Genomic DNA, 25,147 nt, shown 5'->3' with positions numbered 1-25,147 from the left:
TGTACCTGTGGCATATGGAGGTTCCCAGGCTAGGGGTCTAATCAGAACTGTAGCCACCAGCCTACACCAGAGCCACAGCAATAAAGGATCCGAGCCATGTCTGCAACCTACACCACAGCTCACAGCAATGCCAGATCCTCAACCCACTGAATGAGGCCAGGGATTGAACCCTCAACCTCATGGTTCCCAGTCAGGTTCATTAACCACTGCGCCACGACAGGAACTCCAGAAACAGACTTTTACCATAAATCCCATTGATAGCATAAACTGTTTGCCGTGGCTCAAGGCCATTGGTCTACAAAGACATCAGGCAGGACATTCAAGGTCTGGGTTATCTCCCAGTTGTCCCTCAAGGGCCCAAACAGCTTTGGAATGTGCAGAATTTGGGCAGACCATGCCTGCTGAGTTAGCGCCTCACTAAATACTCTATCTTCTTCTAAAAGCTGTGTGGTTCTACCATTTGCATTAAACCTGTGGCCCACTTCAAATGAATGTGTGTGGAGTGAGGTAAAAATTCAAGTTTGTATTTTTCTGTATGGATATCCAGCAGTTTAGTGCCATTTGGTTTAAAGTCTTTCCTTTCGCCATTGAATTAAATTGGATCCTTTGTTGAAAATCAGTTGACAGTATGGAGGTACCTCAGGAAACTAAATATAGAGCTACCATATGATCCAGCTATTCCAGTGCTGGGCATATATCCAGACAAAACTTTTACTGAAAAAGACACATGCATCCTATGTTTGTAGCGGCACTGGTCACAATAGCCATGACATGGAAACAACCTAAATGTCCATTGACTGATGATTAAGATGTGGTACATATATACAGTGGAATATTACTCAGCCATAAAAAAGATAAACTAATGCCATTTGCAGCAACATGCATGGAACTAGAGACTCTCATACTAAGTGAAATAAGCCAGAAAGAAAAAGACGAATACCATATGATATCACTTATTTGTGGAATCTAAAATTTGGAACAGATGATCCTATATAAAAATAACAAACAAAAAAACAGCATGGCCAAGAACAGCAGACTTGGGGTTCCCAGGGTTGGGGGTGGGGAAGGGAAAAGAGTGGGAGGGATGGGCATTTTGGGCTTTTGGGGGGATGCAAACTGTTATATCTGGAGTGGATGGGCAATGGGATCCTACTGTACAGCATAGGGAAATGTGTGTGGTTGGGTCACTTTGTTGTACAACAGAACTTGATGAAACATTGTAAGTCAACTGTAATAATAAAAAAATATTTTAAAGAAAGAGAAATGGAAGAGTTCCCGTCGTGGCGCAGTGGTTAACAAATCTGACTAGGAACGGTGAGGTTGCGGGTTCGATCCCTGGCCTTGCTCAGTGGGTTGAGGATCTGGCGTTGCTGTGAGCTGTGGTGTAGGTTGCAGACCTTGAATCCTGCGTTGCTGTGGCTCTGGCGTAGGCCGGTGGCTATGGCTCCGATTAGACCCCTGGCCTGGGAACCTCCATATGCCTCAGGAGGGAGCGGCCCTAGGAAAAGGCAAAAAGACAAAAAAGAAAAAAAAAAAAGAAAAGAAAAATGGAAAGAAAAAACAAAATCAATTGACAATATACATATGAGTCTTTCTGGGCACTCTATCCTTTCTCTAGTACCACACTAGCCTAATTATGTAGCTTTATAGCAAGTCTTGATTTTAAGTCATCTAAGTCCTCCAACTTTATTCTTTTTCCTTAATTTGGCTATTCTAGGTTCTTTGCATTCCCACATAATTTTTAGATTCAGTATGTCAGTTTCTATAAAGATTATTGTGAAGGTAAGCGTTCTGGTTGTTGCTCAACAGGTTAAGAACCTGACACAGTGCCCATAAGGATGTTGCCGCAAGTTGTTGCCTTGGTCCCAGATGCAGCTTAGATACATTTGTTGCTGTGGCTGTGGCCAGCAGCTGCAGCTCAGGTTAAACCCCTCGCCTGGAAACTTCTGTATGCCACAGGTGCATCCAGAAAAAGGAAAAAAAAAAATTGGGATTTTGATTGGCATTACATTGAATCTGTGGGAAGCACTGATACCTTAATATTGAATTATCGAATCCATGAACATGGATGGTCTCTTCATTTAATTAGTCTTCAAATTCTTTCAATAATGTTTTATAGTTTTTAGTGTTTTAGAGGTCTTATAGATTTGTTTTTTTGGTTTTTTGGTGGGGTTTTTTGTCTTTTAAGGCTGCACTTGCGGCATATGGAGGTTCCCAGGCTAGGAGTCTAATTGGAGCTGCAACCACTGGCTTACACCACAGCCACAGCAGTGCAGGATCAGAGCCACATCTGCGACCTACACCACAGCTCACAGCAATGCCCAATCCTTAACCCACTGAGCGAGGCCAGGGATCAAACCTGTGGCCTCATGGATACTAGTCAGATTCGTTTCCGCTGAACCTTAATGGGAGCTCTTATATTGTTTTTTTTAATTGAAAGAAAATAAATTCCTCTTTTTCCTCCCTGCATTTAAACTGTACCCTCCTGTGCTCTTTAAATATGATTGTTTCCTTGGACTTTTATGTGGACTCACACTTTTCTTTATTGGCTCTCATGACTCCTTCCTTAAAACTCTAACAGTTGATTCTTGACATATGCTTGTTTAACTGCAGCTGTTTGTGATTTTTTTTAATTGTGAAAAAATGTAGTGATTCTCAAAGTGAGAGAATAGAGGTGAAGAGGATAAAACTCCTCCACAGGTGAGCATCTCAGGACTGCGTGCTCCCCCATTCTGATGTGTTCCCCTAGGCCAGAGACTCCTGTGAGTCATGGTCATGATGGGGGAGATTTGCGTCCTTCACAGACACTGAGTCAGAAAATAAATTCGTTGAAAACTACCACTCCAGTTTTAGAAATAGGAACCTTAATATATATTCCTATAGATATGTCTTGGGGAGTTTATCTCATGATTTTATATGACTAGGATTAATACATCTTTGCTTATTATTCTGTAAAATAAATATTGCAGATTGTGTTCAATTAGATAATTAGATAATTTCCATATCTCAAGACCCAATTAGATAAGCCCCACAGTCTTGCTTATATCCACCCTCTCATCAGGGGCAGGCTTTTTATGCCTAACAAGCACTCTTTTTGCTTCCTATCACATTAATGAACATTTACCTGCCACATGCAAAATAATCATAGCCTTTACAGCTGAAAGGAAACATCCTTCACTTGAAAGTCAGAGTCCTAAAAAATAAGTAGTAACAAGCTAACTTTATCATGTATTTTCTTTCATTGAAGTATAGTTGATTTACAGTGTTGTGCCAATTTCTGCTGTATAGCAAAGTGACTCAGCTACACACATGCACACTCTTTTCTTAAAATTTTTTCCATCATGGTCTATCGCAGGAGATTGAATATAGTTCCCTGTGCTATGCAGTAGTTCCTTGTTGTTTATCCATTCTAAATGTAATGGTTTGCATCTACCAACCCCTTTATCACTTAGTTTTAATGAACACCTATAACATCCCGAGTTTCTTGAGATATGGAAAGAGTTCATTTTAGATAATAGAAACCTCACAATATAGCAAACAAATAGGAATTAGATATAGATGTCTTTCATTCAAGTAAACTCAATACACTCAACTTTAAAGGTAAAGAATTGGGAAAGTTGGAAACCAATTCATTTTATAGAATTTGAAGCCTTCAACTTAGAGAATTTGTGAGTAGAAATATATCATGAATGCTAGCTCAAATGTTAGAAACATCATGAAAACTATTATTTTGCAACCATGACAACTGCTTTCAATTTCCAAATAAAAAATAGCTATATATAAGCATGAAAGAAGTAAATATGAATCATAATCCATTTAGGGTAGGTCAATAATGATAGGCTAGAAAATCACAGAGATGCAAAGAGAATATTTTTTCTATCCAGAAACCAGTCACATACTTACATTTACTTTTTCCAGCTACTCCTTTCAACCTAAGAAAATAATTTAAAAATAATTTATATGTTTTCATGATGGAAAAAATGTATAGGCAGAATGAGATGAGAAAATGATAGAAAAGGAGACTATGATAGAAGGAAAAGGAAAAAAATGGAGAAGAAAGTTCTTGGAAGGAAGATGAACCTAGAGAAGGAAGAAGGGGCAAAAACAACAGAATAGAAACCGAGGGTGGCAATAAGGAGGAGGGCAGGCCCTTGAATGTGGAGATAGGCTGGGTCAGCTGACCTCAAGGACCTGTACTAGGATTGAGGCCTCTTTTCGGTCCTGTCATCTCAGCAGGATTGTGGCTGTGATGGTTGAAGCCATTTGGCCCTGAAGATCACAAACTGTTAGAGCTGGAAAGGGGCCTTCCTGAACCCTGCCTCTCTCCCATGCCAAGACCAGGAAGCCTGTGTGTCTGAAAATCATTTTCTTTTTTTATCTTTATTTTTTATGGCCACACTTGTGGCATATGGAAGTCCTCACGCTAGGGGTTGAATTGCAGCTGCAGCTGCAGGCCTGTGCCACAGCCACTGCAACACAGGACCCGAGCTGCATCTGTGACCTATGCCACAGTTTGCAGCAATGCCAGATCCTTAACCTGCTGAGTGAGGCCAGGGATTGAACCCTCTTGCTCACGGAGACTACGCTGGGTTCTTAGCCTGCTGATTCACCATGGGAATCCCTGAAAATGATTTTCTCATCTCTACTTAAACAGTTTCAGAAATGAAGCTCCTACAATCCTAAAGAGAATCTATTAAATCATTAGGATTTCCTGTGCCAGAGCTTTTTTCTATTACTTTCTCTAACTTTTGTAACTGATCTCTCTGTCTTTTTTTTTTTTTTTTTTTTTTTTGTCTTTTTAGAGCCATACCCAGGGCATATGGAGGTCCCCAGGCTAGGGGTCCAATTGGACCTGTAACTGCTGGCCTATGCCAGAGCCACTATAGCAATCCGGGATCCGAGCTGCGTCTGCAACCTACACCACAGCTCACAGCAACGTCAGATCCTTAACCCATTGAGAGGCCAGGGATCGAACCCGTGTCCTCATGGATGCTAATCAGGTTCATTAACTGCTGAGCCACAACGGGAACTCCTGATCTCATTTTTTAAAGCCACACAAAGAAGCATTGCTTTCTTCATAGCAGCTTTCCCAATATTGGAGAACCCACTCTCTTGTTTTTTTAGCCATTCTTTTTCCATCATAATTTTCATACCTTCCAGCTCTTCCACTCCATTTTATAAACACAGAAGTCAGTTCTGCCAGAAATTAATGCATCACCAGAACTGTCTGCTGTAATTGTGCAGTTACTTCCTGCAATATAGGTAGTCATCTAGTACATCTAGTCACATGTTTTATTAGCTATTAAAGGATAATATTATTATTAGATATATAGTACTATATATAGGGTATGTATTCATTACTGTAAGAGAGTAATATATACCTACCATGTATAATGGATACCATATTTACTTTTGAAGGATGATTTTATAGGGTACAGAATTCTAGCCTGGTGGTTTTTTCCTCTCAACACTTGCCTCTCTTCTTGCATGCCTGGTTTATGAGGACATTTGAATGTGGTTCTTATTTTTGCTTCTCTGTGGTAATGTGTTTTTTTCCTCTGCTTTTTCATGATTTTTTTTTTTTTTTACTGTGATCTTCTGTAGTTTAAAAATTATATGACTGAATAAGTGGGGGCTTTTGGCATTTATCTTGCGTGTATTCTCTGAGCTTCCTGGATCTTTGGTTTGATGTCTGATGGTAATTTGAGGAAATTTTAGTCATTGTTGTTTTGAATATTTCTTCTGTTCCTTTCTCACTCTTTTCTCCTTCTGGTGTTCCCATAATGTGAATATTACACTTGTGTAGTTGTCCCTCACTTCCGGGATATTCTGTTCTGCTTTTTCTGTCTTTTTTCTATTTGTCTTTCAGTTTGGGAGTTTCTATTGAAATACGGTCAGCCTCAGAGATTCTTTCCTTAGCTATGTCCAGTCTACTAATAAACCCATCAAAGACATTCCCTAATTTACGCTATTTTTGATCTCTATCATTTCTTTTTTTTTCCTTAGAATTTCCTCCTCTCTGCTTATATATCTGTCTGTTCTTGCATGCTGTCTACTTTATCAATTAGTGTCCTTAGCATTTTAATCACAGTTGTTTTAAATTTCCAGTCTGATAATTCCAGCATTCTGCTATATCTGAGTCTAGTTCTGATGCTTACTCTCTATCTCTTACTCTCTGTCTCTCTCTTTAAACTGTTTTTTGCTTTTTTTTTTTTTTTTTTTTTTTTTTGGATAGTTGAACATGATGTATTGAGTAAAAAAAGGAACACAAGAAATACACATTTAGTAATGTGGTGATAAGGTATGGGGGACTGAAGGCATTCTGTGATCCTGTGATTAAGTCTCATCCTGTGCCTCTGGCTTTTTAATTTTATTTTTTTATTTTTATTTTTTTTAAATTTTTTTTTTATTTTCCACTGTACAGCAAGGGGTCAGGTTATCCTTACATGTATACATTACAATTACAGTTTTTCCCCACCATTTCTTCTGTTGCAACATGAGTATCTAGACATAGTTCTCAATGCTATTCAGCGGATCTCTTGTAATCTATTCTAGGTTGTGACTGATAAGCCAAGCTCCCGATCCTCCCACTCCTCCCCTCCATCAGGCAGCCACAAGTCTCTTCTCCAAGTCCATGATTTTCTTTTCTGAGGAGATGTTCATTTGTGCTGGATATTAGATTCCAGTTATAGTGATATCATATGGTATTTGTCTTGTCTTTCTGGCTCATTTCACTCAGTATGAGATTCTCTAGTTCCATCCATGTTGCTGCAATGGCATGATGTCATCCTTTTTATGCTGAGTAGTATTCCATGTTATATACCATCTTCGAATCAATCTCTGTCGATGACATTTGATTGTTTCCATTCTGCTATTGTGAATAGTGCTGCATGACATGGGTGCATGTTCTTTTAAGTAGAGCTTGTCGATAGATGCCAGAGTGGATGCAGGTCATATGGAAGGTCTATGTATAGATTTCTAAGGTATCTCCTCTGCCTTTTTTAAAGCCATACAAAGAAGCACTGCTTTCCTCACAGCAGCACTCACAATTTTGGAGAACCTACTCTCCTGCTTTTTTAGCCATTCTTTTCCCATCATAACGGAAACTTGGACTGTAAACTAGACACATGCTTCAGCCTGTCTGGGGCAGCTAGAGGACAGGAGGCTAGAGGAGACTGGGGGAGACTTGCTCCCGGTCAGTTAGCTCTGAAAAATCCAGCAAGTTAGACTCTGGTTAAATATTTTTTCTGAGTAAACCTTTGGAGAAAAACAGGATGCTCTGGTGTATTTTAAATGGTTCCTTTTCCTCTCCTCCTTCCAGAAGCACAACCTTTCTCCCCATAGTAAGGCCCCAGGAGGTAAAACTCACGAAAGTTTGATTTGTCCTCTCCCCCTGATGACTGGGTCCCCCTGGAGAGTTTAACTCTCAAGCTTGTCCACACTGAGCCTCTGGCAGTTCATCAACAACCTATCCTTCCACGTTCCCTGCCCCAGCACTGGTTCCTGGGTTTCTGCCCTGGTAGGTCATGATTCTCTGTATTCAGCTGTCACTCCCTCCAGTTTGGGGGGCAATAGTTTGCTGTTTGACCTCACTTCTCTTATGGATCTAAGAAAAAGTTGTTGTTGTTGTTTTCAGTTTGTTCAGCTTTTTACCTGCTATTAGGACAGAGTAGACTTTTGAGCTTTTTACATGCTGGAGTGGAAACCAGAAGTTCACTTGTCTAGTATCTTATTTTCCTTCTGCAACATCATTGTGGGTTCAGATTAGCTTTGTAGGTCAAATCAAAACATTCATGTTGAGATTTTTTTTTAAATTGAACTAATTATCCATGCTCCTATCTATGTAATACATTTGTAAAAGTTTAACCTAATGCATATTTTTATTTTTATCATTAATTTTATCTTTTATTTTTTCAGCTATGTTGAGAGTATTTTAAAGTTTGATTATTTTATCTGTATTTGAATTTCTGATTTTGTTCAATTCATGAGCATATTTTTTCTTCAAGTCACGAAACTATAGAATTTTCTGTCTAAAAGGGACACAAAATATTATAACTACTTGGTTAAAATAAAAATTATAAAGCAAAAAATCGCCAATACATAACCAGTGACAGAAGATTGTGACCTTGAAAAAAAGGAGTGGCGAGCAGGTCTGTGAACCACACCTGAGACACACGTCCCAGATGGGTGCTAGAGCATTCAGCAGTCCATGTTAGGTCCCATTGTCCAACTGTAACTAAGCGGGTTTATCCTCTACTGTATCCGCTGACACCTTGATAATATCTGATATCAGTGCTTCAGATAAGACATAAAGTTGTCCTAGAGTGACTTGTTTTAGTGAACCACACTGGCTACCTGTAATAAATTCAACCTTTACCAAGTAATTAGTAAAAATATTTATATAAATGATTATTTGCTTGGTTTCCTCAATTCTTTTGAAAACTCAGATATTTCCCCACTTCTTTTCTCCTGATATTTCTGTTTTTTATTTAATAAAACAAAATGAGAAATATACTTAAATAAAACAAACCCAGCTGTCTAAAATTTTAAATGTATCTGAATAGCAATAGAATCAACAGACTGTTTCAATGTGGGGAAAATCTTTGATGATGCAAATGTGTAGCTTTAAATGTTTATTGGGAAGAAGAGAACATGAATTAATGAATGGTGAATGAATGAATGAACCAAGCATTCAACTTTTGAGAATACAAGAAAGAAATAATAAGAAAAATATAAATTAGAATAGAGAGGAAAATCATTAGAGATAAGTTGAAAACTCATTCTTTGACAAAAATATAAATAAGCATCTAGTAAAATCTTATTGCAAATGGAGTGAAGTAAACAAATATTAGATACTTAATATTAGACCTAAAAAATAAATCTATGGATAGGACAGAAATAAATCAAGGTGATGTTAACATTTGAATACCAGGAGAAGAAAGGTTGTGGGGAAATTTTACAAAGGCAGTCCTTTTTTTTTTTTTTTAATGCTTTAGAAAGGTTTTAGAAGCTGAATGAGAACCTCTTATGACCTGGGAAATTAAGAAGAATTGGAGATACTGGAAGCTCTTTCAGTAAATAAAGTGTGGGTCAGAAAGCCAGGCTGCAAGAGATCAAGCTGGTAGTAAGAGGGTAGGAAGAGGCAGCAAGAGCCACCCACATTAAGAATCTCAGAAACTAAACATAAGCCAGGCTGGGTGATGATACAGCTATGTTGAAGGATTCATGGATCTTCAGAAAAGCGCTTCTGTTGCAACTGATTTAACCTGCTATAAGAAGGCTGTGCCAGGAGTTCCCTGGTGAGCTACTGGGTTAAGTATCTGGCATTGTCACTGCTGCAGCTCAGGTTCAAAACCTGGCCCAGAACTTCTGCATGCTGCAAATGCAGCAAAAAAAAAAAAAAAAAAAAAAAGGAAGAAGAAGGTTTTGCCAAAAGTAAGTACTTGGCAAAGTTTCAAAGCACTCCCTCCTAGATGGTACTATGTTTAATAATAGTATGTGGTAGACAATAGTAATGAAAGACTTTGACTACACAGACAGGTTTGCTATTGAATGTCTTATGAACCCCAGAGCCCTCTTGTCATTTCTTTTAACATTATTCACACATCGTACCCCATCTTTAATCCAGTCCAGTCACTGTCCATCAGCTCTTTTGAAAATTGCATTGATTTTCATTTAGCACCCATGACTTAATAGTGTGCATCACAGCCAATAATAATTGTTGCAGATTGTTTAGTATGTATTATGAAGAATGCTGCTGCTAATATTTATGATCTGCCTTAGTTAACTTCGTCATAAAAGCTGCCTGAAACACAAACAATGGATAGTGTGCTTTCTCCAGAAGCACATGGTTTACAAGTGTTTCTGTCTGAAAGTACCTAGAGTCCTTCAATAGTTGTTTTAAAAATAAAATATTCTTCTGGAAGCTATGGGTAGTGGAAGAAGGGGAAATTGGTTAAAAACAAAAAATGTTCAAGAAAGGAAAACAGTGCTCATTCCCCTTTTAAGAGCTATTCAGATGAAAAATTGCTCGGCATGAGCTTGATCTATCTGTTTTTCATGGTTATTAGTAGTAATGAAGATGCATTAACCATAGTCTCTTGATAATGCTCTAGCAGTTTCTTAGTACTTTTATCAACATATAAATTTTAGAACTGGCAATATGGGAATTTAACTAGTACATTTTTGTTTATAAAAAAGGGTAACAACATTATAACTTCTTCATATCTGTGAATTATGCATCTTGACTTGCACACAAGCAATACTAAAATGCAGTAGAACTTCAATATCATAATAGCTCTTCTTTCTACTGCCACTCACAAGAAATGGGCATGCATGCAGGCTGCCAAGTACAGTGCAGTGCCAGAGGTGAATGCCTTCTTTACGTGCCATTCATTTTTTTTTCCTTGGTGCACATATATAGAGTGCCTTCTCTGTCGTTAAGCTGTAGTGTCTGTAAATGGAGAAGGTGCTTCCTCATTTGGAAGCAGCTAAACATTGGAAAGAAGTGGTGTGTCATCACCATGTACCCTTATCTCCATTAGGAAACATTATTTTCAATAATTTTGGGAAGGACATTAAAAGCTCAGTTCCTTAAAGATGAAACGATGCAGAACAAACCATTTGAAAAAGGATTTTTTCCCCACATTTCATTGCATTATAAGTGAATAGCCCTTTCTTTTATAAAGCTGAATTCCAGGTTTTAAATTCGATTTCTCCAATCTCCAAAGCAATGTAAGTCTCCAATACCTAGCCCATAATATTAGCTAGAACCATTAGAGAAGACTTTATGGAGGAAGAAACATAGTGTTCAGTGTTCTTTGTTTTTTATTACAGAACTATGGATGAACTTTTATTACATAGCTCTAGTAATGCCAAGGATACAGCTGTCATTTAAAAAGTGGGAGAATTGCTTTGTAAGTGCTGCCAGGAAGATCTGAGAAAAGGAAAATGATAGTAAAATTGAGGGTATTCAGTATTACAACAAGCAGATCTCTCAAACTTGATTTTCAATTTCCTACCTTCCTGAAAAAGAAACAAAATGCGAGAAAATAAGATTCTACCAATGATTTGGGCGGTAACAATACAAACTCACATTGACGTGGAGTCGGACAACTTCCTACAGCTAAAATAATTTATAATCCTAAATGGTCTTCAAGATAATAGCTTTGCGATCCTTCAAGATGATGAATCATTTGGGAAATAATCCTTCACTGTAACCAGTGTTGACTTGGTGTCCTCTCTTTTTGCCAGACAGAACACAGGTGCTGGCAAGCCCTGGTTCCCCAGAGAGGACATATCTGAGGGGGAGGAGCGAAGGGGGTTCACTGCTGCTGAGAGATGGAGGGAAATAAGGCGGAACCCTTGGCACTTGCAGTGCAGAATCATTGGTGGTCTGAGGGGTGGTTTCAGGATGATGGTAAGGAGGCCACAGCCAACCCTTGGTGGGCCAGGACTGGAGAAGCACATAATAAGATAGGTGTCTGGAAAGACATGTTGTGAGGAGGAAAGAAGCAGGACGGCAACTAGAAAGGAATGAGGGTTCAAAGGAGAAGTTGGGACCCATGCATGCGTGCGTGCACATACCAGGGTTGCATGGCTGGTGGGAAAGCTTGGTAGAAGGGAGAAGATGGTGATGGAAGAGAAGGGATTCCAGCTCATGGGGAGGCTGGCCAAGGCCGGGTGCAGAGATGCTCCCTCCATACGAATAGGTGGAAGACTTAGGTAGACGCAGCTGCCGTTTAACAAATGTTTACAGAACACATATAACGTGCTAGGCAATGGCAACAAAACAGACAGACCAAAGTTATTGTCTCCATGAAATTTTTATTCAGCCGCAGAATGGAGGAGGTGGACAAATAATAGCCAAATAAGTAAAGTATGTAGCATGTCAGAGGATATAAGTGCTGTGGGGAAAACAAAGCTGGGACGGGGCTGAGGGGGGGATGCAGAATGCGGGGATGGTAGAGGGCAGTGATGGTGGACTCAGTTCTCAGGGGCCAGACACTTGTTGTTCTTCTGTAAATTGACTTCCTGGCTCTCAGACACACTTATTTTTCAAAATCAGATTAAATGTAGCCTTGTCCCCACAGCTCAGGGCTCGGGGGCAATCTCCCCTTAGCCAGCTTTCCCCGGTGCCCCTTCTGTGAGTACCCCACACACAACCGGCTTCCCCAGCCCTGTATCTCTCTTGTAGGGTCCTCATCACAGGTTTTCGTTGTACATCTGTTTACATAATTATTTCATTAATGGATTTCCTGCCAGAATCTGCAGGAGGGGAACTCTGTCTGTTTTGGACAGTTGTAGTGTTGGTGCTAACAGGTGCTTTGCTGAGTGAGTGAATGACAAGAAACTGTTTTCCATAAGAGTCTTTAAAAATCTTGTCTGTGGTCGCTGTGAAGTTTTCATGCCTCACGTCATATGGCTGATCTAGTAAATGACTTTTTCAAAGTAGGTAAAATATGTTTTTATACCAACAGAGTATGTGAAATAGAGATGTCCTCTAATATAAATACTTTTCTTTTAAAAAAACAGGACCAATGCCAAAGGCGCTCCCCTGAATATAAACAAGGTCTCTAATAGCCTGATTAATTTTGGAAGAAAACTGATTTCTCCAGCGATGGTCCCAAGTGGTACAGGTGGCCCTGTACCAGGAGGTAGTGGGGCCGCTTCCTCCCCAGCCGTGGTTCCCACCAGGACCTTGGCAGAGGCTCCCAGGCACCCTTTGCAGCAACAGCAGCAGCAGCAGCAGCAGCAGCAGCAGCAGCAGCAGCAACAGCAGCAGCAGCAGCAGCAGCAACAGCAGCAGCAGCAGCAGCAGCGGCTGATGAAATCGGAAAGCATGCCAGTGCAACTGAACAAAGGTAAGGGAAAAACACTCTTAATTCTACAGGGAACACTCTCAGGGTAATCTGGGGTTTCCAGCTGCCTGTGACGGACCATCATGCTAGAGAGGGAAATGAATGCACAACTTAATTTTTTTAAATCTGTTGTTAGATCCTTTTCACCTTGGACTGTCAGATGCTATATTGTTCTTGAGGTAATGTTTTTAGGTACCTTTAAAAAATATATACCTGAGTATATTTGCATGTCAGTCTTGGCAATGCCCAGGGTATGGCATGAATTGTCACAGCACAGAACTTTAGGTCAGTTGACTCTGCTCCCTGTTAACTGAGTTGTGATGCTCTTGGCTAGAAGAGCCTCTCAAAGGGGCAGGTCCGTTAAAGCCTTCGTCTGTGGAGTTGGTTTGGAGAAACAGGGTATCGGCCTTGCAGTTACTCTTCCAGCTGCTTTACCTATGAGAAATACAAACTGGAGCCCAAAAGGGGGGAAATGGCCAAACAGAGTATCTCAGCCAGCCAGAATATGTGTCTGAGTCCCTGCACTGAGAGTTAGGATAACATGCGAGCAGCGGAACCAGGGACCTTGGGCTCTGGGCCTCCCGGCTGAGGACTGAGTGCTGCTGCGGGTCCTGCACTTGGCAGCCCTTGCTGCTGGGACTCAGGTTCGCTCCCTGCCCAGGTATTTTGTTCACAAAAGAGCCCTTCAAGTTCTTACTTTTCTTTTCTTTTACACTTATTTCCAAAGATGTATGAGTTAAGTACCACTACTCATAGCTGATTAGAAACGGTTACCTTTATATTTAGTGGTGAGGCTCTGCTCTCTATACTCTGGAAGCAGAAAATAGTAACTTGATGGCAGAAGATCTGCAGCACTCCGTGCTAAGGCCTCACAGAGCATAGCTTCTGTGGCCATTTAGTGTCAAAGCAAATATCCTCCTGACCTCAGTTTTACAGGGATCCCTGGATTATAGCCAAGTTCAGTAGGTGGTATTGACAGGAACAGTGGTAACAGTGAATGAGTCAGAAGACATTAAACCTCAAACCGTGTTCCATGTATTTTGTATAAGGAGATGCATCCAAAATCATTTTAAAAATTTAAGTTACTGGTACTTGTAAACTTGAATTAAATGGACTCTAATTCCACAATGATGGAAAATACTGAGTACTGTTCAATACTGAGTGTTCATGTTCTTCTCTTAGTTACATCCTGTTATCTATTATGGCCTATGTGAAATATTAGACTTTGTGTGATTACTATTTAAATTTCTCTTAGAATATTCCATTTACCTACGTAAGAATATCTCTTTTAAAATTACATTCTCTTTTTGATGTAGAGCTATCACATGTGATTTAAAGAAAAGGAGACTTCAAATCATTTACATATTGTTAAATGTATTTTAATGCCAGGAGACATGCCCACTTCCAGGATGGAAATGAATGCTATTTTATATATTTCTTAATTGTACCATTTTATTGTTCTAAACAAATATGATTTCAATATTGCTTTGATAACAAGCTGTCGTCAGTAGTAATTCTAACTGATGGCAGGCAAATGAGTCAGAGAATCTCTTAATGCCGTAGCTTAAATTTTCTGAGGAACCAAGCCAAATGACTATAGAAATATAAAGTTGTGTCTCTAAGGAAATGTCAAGTATTAATATCACAGTAAGTGAGAAATGAAGCGCTTGAGGATGCAACAATTGATGAAAACGAAGTCCCCAGTTATACGGAAACAACAGAGCACTTAAGCAAAGAATTTGGAACATGAGTGTCACTAGGGCATTTTGTAACTGATCCCTGCGCTGGAAAACAGTGGTCTTGTTTAGCAACTCTCCTTTTTATTTCTGATTTGTTTTCTCATGTCAACCTAGAAAAGGCTTGTCTACCTTCATATTAAAGACAAATCGAGTTCCCTGGTGGCCTAGCAGTTAAGGATCTTGCAGTGTCACTGCTGTGGCTCTGGTTGCTGCTGTGGCTCAGGTTCAATCCCTAGCCTAGGAAGCTCACATGCTGCAGGTGCGGCCAAAAACAAAAAACCCTTGAAGACAAATTGTCTGGCTAATGCTTGCATAAAGTTTTGAATAGTATCAAATAAAAGGAAAGGGGAAGAGTTTATAGCAGTAGAAGCTCGGGCTGTGTGATGCCCTTATTTCATTCACTCTGACCCTCTTCCTCACCTGCAATAAGAGGTTTGGACTGATCCCTAGGGAGCCTCCCAGTTCCGAAAACCTGTGGTTCCTTGGTGACAGATATATTAACTCTTCTCCAGTATTGGTTCTTTGTGCTGGGGTTTCCCACAAGTGTCCTCCTGTGCTATGACGCTGACAAGTCTGCAGTGGTGTCACCTAGCCCCAGAAATGAGTGAGCACAGTGTTTCCCCTTCAGAAGGCTCACGTTGGAACAGGGCTTGTGACCATCTTGGAACAGCATGTGATTAGTGCCTTCAAGGCAAAGATATAGGGCAGCCTTTTTAGTGTGCTCTGTTGGAAACTTTGAAAGTTGTTTTGAAAAATGGTTGTTTATACAGATGGAAATGCTTATGACTTTCATAGGTTTGTTAACTGTTGATGAGCTGTGCTTATATAGGGGAAGAGTTCTATGGAACCCCTGGAATTCATATATCTGGTGCTTGCAATGCCTTCTGCCGTTGGTGTATGTGTTGGGGTGGGTCCTGAAAGAGCACTGATGAGCCTCCATTATTTTCCTGGTGACATCCCATATTAAAATTAGTTTTCAGTCTCTAAATATACATTAATGGGTGATCCAGAAGCAGCAGAGTAGTGTGGGTAGCAAGCATAGAACTGAAAATCTTCAAATGTACAGATAATGAGGCACATCATTTACCAGTGAATAGAGAGCCAACTATTTTATGAAAATTCAGGACCTGAGAAGTGCCACTAAAAGTTGTTTATCACTTGTTTGGAGTAAGTACCTATTTATAGATTTTGTTTCAGTTATAGGAGAATATAAATGCATGTACTGTTAATTGATAGGGATGGTCTAATTATAACCCAATAATTTCCAGATGAGCTGGCTGTACTGTAAATCATAATTGCAGCAAGTGTGTCATGGGACCAGGGTTGTTGTATAATTCAAAAATTGATTTTTTTTTACTATTGTGTAAAAGTTACAGGGAAAGCAGATCTGTTGCTGATACATTATTATACATAGAAAATATGGTTCCCTTTAAGAAGGCTCTTTTTTTAGCTTGTTCAACTCAAAATAGCGTAGGACTTCAGATAGTGATCTCTCCAGGGGATGAGTCTGTTGGTAGTGACTGTGCTTCATGTTGAACTTTGTCACCCAGGAGAGAAACCAGAGAACCCCAAAAATCTTCCTTCTCAGTGCTCCTGTGAAATGCTGCATGGTGTTTCCTTTTCCTTTCTTTCCCGTAGTCTTAAAATGCATTCCTCTATCCCTCCCTTCCTTTGTCTGTTTCTTTGAATTTGAACATTTTAAGCATTTACTATAGGTCCAATTTGTAAATGAAATCTCGCCTATAATAAGCATATCAAGTTTAAAGGGTATGCAGTTCACAGATTTATTTTTACATGTTGACATTTATAAGCGCATGTGGTAACTTATGAAATCTTTTCATTACCTAATATGAAATTAGAACTTGTTTAGGTCTTTATTTTATCACAGATGAAACTGACTTCAAGTTTAGTTAAAAATAAATTTTGTCTGTTGTAGGAGGAAGTCAATTTGAGAAGCATGCTTACTTCTTAAATGCATGTAACTTACTTATGGATAAAGACATTTTTAAAAAAATAAGAACATATAAAATCATGCTGTTATTTGTAGCATAACAAAATCTGCTCAGCAAAATCTTTTGATTGCTAAAGATTCCTATGCTTCAGACTAGTAGAAACTTGTTTTTTTCTCTAAGGAAAACATGCACAAAAACTTTTTGGGAAACACTTTTAAAAAATTATTTTCTTTAAAAAATACTTTATATTCATCTTTCTAAGATTGTATTTTCTGTTTCACTGTACTTTTAATAATTAGGTTGATAAGTAAAAGAATTACAACATTAAATATGAAAGAAAAGCTGATTTTTTTTCCTTTTTATGAAATCTAATTATTTTTTCTTATGAAATCCAGGCGATGTAGTTACAGGAAGTGATGCTCAGGTTTCTGTTCCTGTCCAGACTCTAACTGACCTCCCAGGTACAGTTACCATGGCACTGTGGTCTGTTTCTTTGCCTGCAGTGTTCTCATTGCCGCCTCCGAAACTCCATTTTCCTTTTTGCCTGCCCTCCATTCATGCTGTTTATCAGTTCACTCCATTGTTCAGCCACTGGGTGGCACTGTTGTTTAGAACAAAAGTCCCCTCACATGTCATACAGTGGTGGCGGTGCTGAATATGGCTAAGATGTGAGGTTTTGGGGTTTTTTGTTTTTTGTTTTTTTTTTAATTAAGTTTGTCCCAGCCCCTTTCCTTGAAAAACATGATCACTCTATATTTTATGGTTATTTTAACCACATTTTATTTGGCAGCTCACGCTGAGGTGTTCTTTTTATGGCATTAGTGCTTTGTGACAGTATTTGACAAATTAGCTCTGATTATATTATATGTTGTTTCTATGCATATTGTTGTATGTATTAGCCAGAGGTACTTATTACATTTTACCTAAAAGAATTATAACTCAATTTTGAAATATGTTTTTAAGTATAGGCTTTGTATTATGAATTAATTAACAGAATTAAAGTTCAGCATGGCAAATCTCTGCACAGTAATTGACAGTGGCTTAAAATAAAAAGATAATATTTATTGTAACCATTTGTTCAAAATCTAGAAAAGGTTTATTTAAGAAATGCAAAATAAAAATAACCCATATTCAGCACCTCCTGTGAAATTTAGAAATATATAAATATTTAAAGTAGCTAGGTTCATCTTTTATTGTGTAATCTTTTAGATAAAATATGTTATAGAGAGGAATTCTGTATTAAATGGAAGTCTAGACTAACTTTAAAAATCCTCCGTTGGGGTTAATAGATGCAGACTATTGCCTTTGGAATGGATTAGCACTGAGATCCTGCTGGTAGCACTGGGAACTACGTCTGGTCACTTATGATGGAGCACGATAATGTGAGAAAAAAGACTGTGTACATGTATATGTAACTGGGTCACCATGCTGTACAGTAGAAAAGAGACAGAACACTGTAAACCAGCTATAATGGAAAAAATTAAAACATTATTAAAAAAAAAAACAGAATCCTCCACTCAAATTCACACTAAAAAAGGAAGTAGTATCAATTGAAATTCATGTCTTCCTTAGTTTAAAATATAGTCATACTACTAGTATTAAAATACTGTTCTAAATGTGATATGTCACCATGATATCTGTGCTTTTAAATAAATTTACAGAAAATAATATATTGTGATTAGGAGAAGAATGGTGTGTTCTCTTAACATCTTAGAAAAACATACTGCGGCAAAAGAAGGATGTGATCTTACTTCTATATATGGTTCCTCGTTTCACAGGTACAGTTTCTGGCTCTGTTCTGATAATTGAACCAGCTGACCTTTAGTTTAGGGCTTTTCAAGCTCGGGGATTCCGTGAAAGGCTGCTGTTTACTTTTAGTATCTGCTCTTTAGCTTGGTCCGTTATTGCACTTAAATGGATAGTGATGTGGTCATTTGATGTGGTGAGAATTCATAGGACTTAAATTAGTTTCCTAAAATTAAAATCTGAGCTCCCACCACCCACTCTCTGGCTGCTTTTTAACAAGAGTTTTGTTATCCCAGAGATACCTTGCTGCAGAGTATATCTCTAGCTGTGGAAGCCCCATGGTTTATACCTGTGGGAAGAGAAAGCTAGGGAAGGGCTTGCCTGTTCTGACTTCTGCTTCTGGGCTGTTGCTCAATCCATGTTTTCCTGCAGACCAGAGCCACATGAACAATATTGTTCTTTAAATAGAATCTTAAAGAAGGAGGTCGTACCATTTCGTTCACATAACTTGTGTTCTCTAAGTAGAATCATCTCATTCACTTATTCAACAGGTATTTATTCAGTGCCTACTGTGTGCCAAGCTCTGTTTTCATTGGTCCCTTGGCCTTCCCTTCAGCTTCACCAGGCTGCTTGGGCATCACCTACTGCCTTAGATGACCCAAGCAAGCCCGCTCGGTCAGGAACCAGCTCTTGTTCTGGATACCTTGTTCTGAATTCCCCTACCTGCCCTACTCTGACAGCAGCTTTGAGAAACGAGGCCAAATAAACAGCTTCCAGTCTGGAATGAGATAGTGAGACAATACCTAGCCTGCTTTAGAGAAGTCGCTTTGTGTTTTCCTCAACACACTTCCTGCAGTGTCATTAAGCAGGGAGGAGTAGAAATAAACCAAAATAATTAGTGGTGGCAATAAAAAAACTTCCTAACAATCTCTGCTTGTTAAGATAAGTAGTGTTAGAAGTTGGGGAGTTTCATCAGAGGTGCCAAACCTTCCTATATTCCCCTATATAATAAGAGTAGATATACTTTTCATTTTAGGGAAATAAAACTATCCTTCACACTTTCTCAAGTGTTTTTTTTTTTTTCAAAGCAATGCAGGAAATTTCAAGAAATTAAGTAAATACCAATACTTTCAATGATTCTTTGATTATATATAGTCTTTTCTTTCCATAAGGTTTATTGTCTGTATCTTTGCCTTCTAACACACAATGATTATATGGGTTTTAATTTTTTGAAGAAAATTCTGAATATAAAATGAGACTTCACCATTGAAGTCAATAAATAATTTTTGGAAAATTGTTGGGAAATTCCATTTATGTTTCTCAGTATGGGTTGCAATCATAAAAAATGGACAGTTCATTTTTTGACAACTTGAAGAGTTTCTTTAAAAGAGTTTCTTTAAAATTATTTTTGGAAATGGCATATCCCCAGAAACTTTTTTTGGAGAGATATTTAGGAAGTTATTCACAAGCTAAAAAACTTTAAAACTTGGGGACATACACACACACACACACAAATACACAGACAGTACTTCCAAAGAGAATTTAGACTTTCCAACAACAGAAGTATATAAGTATTACCCTATACTGAACTCTTAAGAAAAACATTTATATTTCTTAAGTTGTCACCATAGGCATTTTAAAAATGTGTATTTGTGTGTATGTATTTATGTTATAGATATCAATGTATATACATAATGTATACACATAGATATGATTAAATAACATTTATCAGGTTGTTTTGTTCTTTTCCATTATGATTTGTTACAGAATGTTGAATAGAGTTCCCTGTGCTATATACAGTAGGACTTTTTGTTGTTTATTCTATATATAATAGCTTGCATCTGCTAACCTCAAACTTCCAGTCCATCCTTCCCCACCCCCACCTCCCTTGGCAACCACAAGTCCGTTCTCTATGTCTGTGAGTCTGTTTCTGTTTTGTAGATAAGTTCGTTTGTGTCATATTTTAGATGCTACATATATAAATGATCTCATACAGTATTTGTCTTTTTCTTTCTGACTTACTTCACTTAGTATGATAATCTCTAGGTCTATTTATGTTGCTGTCAGTGATATTATTTCATTTATTTATGCTAACAATCCAGCGTGTGTGTGTGTGCGCGCGCATGTGCGTGCATGCATGCACATATGCCACATCTTTATCTATTCATCTGTCAGTGGATATTTCGGTTGTTTCCATATCTTGGCAATTGTAATAGTGTTGCTATGAACATAGGGCTGTATGTATCAGTTGTTGTTGTTGTTGTTGTTTTTAATAAAAAAGGTTTAAAAAGGTGAAAAATCTCCTTGCCCAAATAACCGCTGTTGACATCTTCAAGGTAAAACTAAAGCACATGTAATATTAGACAATCCTGATTAACTAAAAGAATTACATGGGGTGGAGGGACCCTTCCTCCTCCCACTTTTTTTCTGTCAGCCCATTTCACCATTGTTAGGTTCTTATAATTCCTTCTTGAAAAAAAAAGTAGATTTTAAACTGAGGCGTAACATGCATGTCACATTAACGTGATAGCACCTCCTGTCTGGAGATGACCTCCTGCTGGACCTTCCAGAAGAAAGCACTAACAGAAAGGTCCCAGTGCAGACAACAAGCAGCTGGTCGAACAAAGAAGAGGGAGGTCAGATCACGGATGACCCTGTACAGGTCACTCTGGGTGTTGCTGAGAAATGACAGCCCTGAAGCAGGACAAGTAGTTCCATTATGTTCTGAATAATCACTTTAAGAAGGCAGAGAAATGTGGATTATGTAAAACAAACTTGGGGGGGGAGCATCAATGAGCTAGAAAATGCCTCTTTTGGGAACACTTATTCCAAAAGACGTTAAATAAATGAGCTGGTTTTAGATTGAGAACAAGGTCAAAACCTGTGTTTTGCTACCAAACAACCTCATTCCACTTTTCTTACTCTAATGGGAGGTCACTTTGACTACAGCCCACCCAGCACCGCCCTTGTTAGACGAGCCCATGGTGCATCTTTGCCCAGCACGGCTCTGAGTCGGGCCTGGGTTTGAACCATGCCTCCTTCACTGCCTCGCTGGAGGACCCAGGGAGGCCACCTGACCTCTCATCTGCGAAGAGAGAAAAAGAACAGCTGCTTCCAAGGCAGTTTTAGGGAGTTACCACCCCCTGCCCCCACAGGAAGCACTTCAGGGCACTACCTGCTGGGGGGGGGGGGGGTGCAGGGTGTGAGAGCAGCATCATTATATGTTTTCCTTACCAAGTCCCTCTTTGGTTTTCAGAATCAAATATGTGGAGGAACCAACTCGACACCTCTGTCTTTTCTTAATAATTACTTCTGACAATCTGAAGCCCCATGTGTGCATTCCAGCCCTGGATGGGACAGCACTTGACCTCTCTGGGAGCTGGAACAGGGTCTCTCAAGGGCTTCAGGGACAGCCTGCTTCCTTTCCCCTCTTTTGGCACCAAGATGTATGTTTTAATGATTGGACATGCGCCCTCTTGCTGTCTGTCACTCAGGTCCATGAGGTAACAGAGTGTCGCCAGACAAGGGCCAGCTGCGTCCTGTCTTCACCTGGGTCCCTGTTTGACATGAAGGCAACTCCCTTTCTATGGCCACAGCACCGGGCTTGTCAGGCTTTGCCCTTCCCACTCCTCTGAGCCCAGCCTCCCACCAACAACTCCCAGACTTCTAGCCTCCTAGCATTTTGCCTTTGGGTGTCCTGAGTCCAAATCCTCAGCTGGCCTCAAATTCATGAAGTTCTGCCTGACTCTTTAGGAGCACACCCCAGCCTTTCTGGCTTCCCATGAGTTTAATGAAAGGAAAGTCATGAAAATATTGTACATGGGCAATGGAGGACCTGGCTATATTTTTGCCCTTCCTCCTGTCCTTGCTTCCAGCCACTCTGTAGTCAGGGCTCCTTGCTGCTGCCTTTGAAGCTCACTCAGTCACCTTGGGCTCTTGACCATTTGACACATAGCACGTGGGACCCAGAGCTTTAGCTGCATGTTTCAAAGAAGGACAGAGAATGAAGGAAGGATTTAATATAGCCAGACACAACCATATGTAGACCAAAGAGCACCTTTCTCACTTTATAGGAAGGTGCATCCCCCTCTCATGCAGACACAGCTCACATGGGGTGAGCATCTGAACCAGCAGGACAGGCTAGGTTGCCCTACTGGGTGCCCCTTGGTGTGGTGATCATGGGGCCCTGGGCTTCGAGCCAGTTAGTTGAAGCCTGTGGGCAGTCACCGCTCAGTGAAGCCAGTGCCAGGACAGTCCTTTGGCAGGTCTGTAACCAGAGGACCTGGATTTGGAACTGGCCATCATGCTGGTCATGGTCTGCATCCGCTGGGGGACATCACAGATGCTGGGGCCACACGCGCCCCACGTAGGACACACAGCCCATATGCGACAGATGCCTCCCTTGTGGATGAGAACTGTGGCCTGTTGGGGCGGGGGGGAGTGGGGACACTGTCAATGACTTGTTCAGTGCCCCACAACTAGGTATCCGCAGAGCTCAGATTCAAGCCCAGGTGTGTCAGACTCAGCAGGTGTCGGTTTGAGGAACTCTGCCTTGGAAACGCCTCTCTCATCTGCCACCCCAGCTCTAGTTGGGGCCCTTAAAATCTCCTGCGTGGGCCAGTACAAGAGATGCCTTGTTCAGCCAAGCTCCTGTAACCCTCAGGCTACTTTCCTGCTTAAAATCTATAATAACAGCCATCACTACTGACAAGAGAAAGGCCAGCCCTTTTGCATGGGGACAAGGCACTCTTATGGGCTGACTGGCCCTGCTTGTGGAGCTTCACCTTCCCTCTTTCCTCCCTCCCCCACAGCTGGGTTACCAAGAGGAGAAAGAGCTCACATTTAGAGTACCAGCAAGAATGAGAAAGCATTTATATGATGTCCTTCTCTCCCCAAGAAAACCATTGAAATAATCATCCAGTGAAAAAAAGCACTCTGTCGAACTTAATCTTATTTTATTTACTCTGGTATTGATGTCATTTTCAATTCCAAATGGATGGCAAGAAGCTCTGAAGGATTTGATGTTCCCAGCGGTCTAACTGCCTTGTGGATGCTGTGTAATCTGCCCAAAATGACCCTCCCTGGGTCACCCATTCCACCACCACCCCAACTCTTCAGATTTTAAGATTTTAGAATCTGAAAAAGGAGCACTGTTTACACTTATGCATTTGCTTTTATCACCTGTGGTGGTAGGCTAGCCAGTGTGAGTACACGTCTGTATTTCACCTATGCTGCTGGTTTAGGAGCTTCTTAAGAGCTCCTGTTGTGGTCACACCCCCCATCCTCAGTGCTGAGCGGCTTCTGTTGGCATTTCATAAGATCACTCTGCACAGGGCATGTTCCCCCATGTTTGATTTTGAAGCAGAGACTACATGCTTGAGGTGGCGTAAGAATAGGTCTGTATTTAGCATATTCAGGAATGCCTTAGAGTTCCCGTTGTGGCTCAGCAGATTAAGAATTTGACTAGTACCCATGAGGATGCAGGTTCCATACCTGGCTCTGTTAAGGATCTACACCCACGCTGTGGTGTAGGTCGCAGATGCGGCTCAGATCCAGTGTTCTGTGGCTGTGGCATAGGCCGGCAGCTGTAGCTCTTACTTGACCCCTGGCCAGGATACTTTCATACGCCACAGGTGTGGCCCTAAAAAGCAGGGGTGGGGGGATGCCTTAGGGTGTTTTTGTAAATCATTGTCTTGGGTCAGGCCTTTGGAGAAATAAACTGAGGCAAAGTTTGTGGATAGGAAGCTTTGGAGGAGTGCCTGGGGAGTGGAAAGACGGGAATACATTGCAGTTGCTGCTGGGACCTCTGGGCTGAGATCGTCTGTCTTGAAGCTAGGGGCTGACCTTTGTCCTCTGTCTTCCCAAAGCAATCACCGAATTGGAGCTATTCTTTGGGGAAGGGCGTGATCCTGCCAAAGCAGCTCTTCTTCTGGAGTCTGTTTCCAGAGAGGAACCCAGGAGAGCCATCAGCAGCCCCCATGCCCAGCATCCTGGAGAATACGTGCCTCAGTCCCACGGGGAAGATCAGGGCAGGGCTCTGCAGCAACGTGTTTAAGAATGGGCTGGAATTCTCTGGTGGCTCACCAGATTAAGGGTAAAGCATCGGGCATGGTCACTGCAGAGAAGCATTGGGTTTTGGTGCAGATCAAAAAATGGCTAATAATGTTCCCATCAGTTAAAACTTTAAAAGGTTTATAGCACTTGAGAACCACTGCGCAATTTGTGGGCTACAAGGTGTTGAGAATACTGCCTCCCCAGCCCGGGAGCCGTCCAGGTGAGGCCTAGGTGATGGGATGTCCCATCCGTTTACCCCTTCTGCCTCACCACGTGTGCCAGGCCTGGAGAGATAGGGAAGTGTGACAGTCCTCTCTTCTGTCTCGTGTGCTGGTAGCTCCATCCTCTTCAGGTCTAAATGGTTATGTTCCCAAAGGGCATAGAAATGGTAGTGAGCTAGTTTCTATAGTCGAGGGGAAATGTATTTTTTACAGAGTTTTATATGAGATACAGGCCAAGTGGCGCTTTATTAACACTACCGCTAATGAGGAATTTGATCATTCAGAAATCGTTGAGATAAGCACTGACTTAGTGTTATCTCTGAAAAGGAGGTGTGCCAAGCAAAATAAGGGCTACCAAGGAAATGTATGGAGTTTGTTCTTTATGAGTACAAACCACTTTCAAGTTCTCTCTGGGTTGGATAGCTGGGTATTTATTCTTACAAAGTAAATAATTGGTAAACTAATTTATTAAAGCAGGTATTTGAAAGTTTTCTTCCAGATATATCATCAGCTTATTTTGTCATGGTGGTTACTTTATGTAACAGCCCACAGGTTTGAAATACATTTGGAAATTT

General features: G+C 40.3%; 1 protein-coding gene across 8 annotated transcripts in view; it reads left to right on the top strand.

The window, feature by feature from the left end:
- The window catches only part of TBC1D5 (TBC1 domain family member 5), a 546,905-nt gene that overhangs the window by 453,117 nt on the left and 68,641 nt on the right, over window positions 1–25,147 (top strand). For 7 of the 8 annotated variants that reach the window (XM_021069681.1, XM_021069680.1, XM_021069682.1 and 4 more), the window contains one exon: window positions 12,535–12,863. In XM_021069681.1, the coding sequence (XP_020925340.1) occupies window positions 12,535–12,863 (329 nt within the window). Of the gene's footprint in view, window positions 1–12,534; window positions 12,864–16,946; window positions 17,013–25,147 lie in introns of all 8 variants that reach the window. The other variant, XM_021069686.1, reaches the window with a different exon arrangement.

The sequence above is a fragment of the Sus scrofa genome, chromosome 13 (assembly GCF_000003025.6).
Source record: "Sus scrofa isolate TJ Tabasco breed Duroc chromosome 13, Sscrofa11.1, whole genome shotgun sequence".
Lineage (NCBI taxonomy): Eukaryota > Metazoa > Chordata > Mammalia > Artiodactyla > Suidae > Sus > Sus scrofa.
This window is presented reverse-complemented; position numbering and strand designations above follow the sequence as displayed.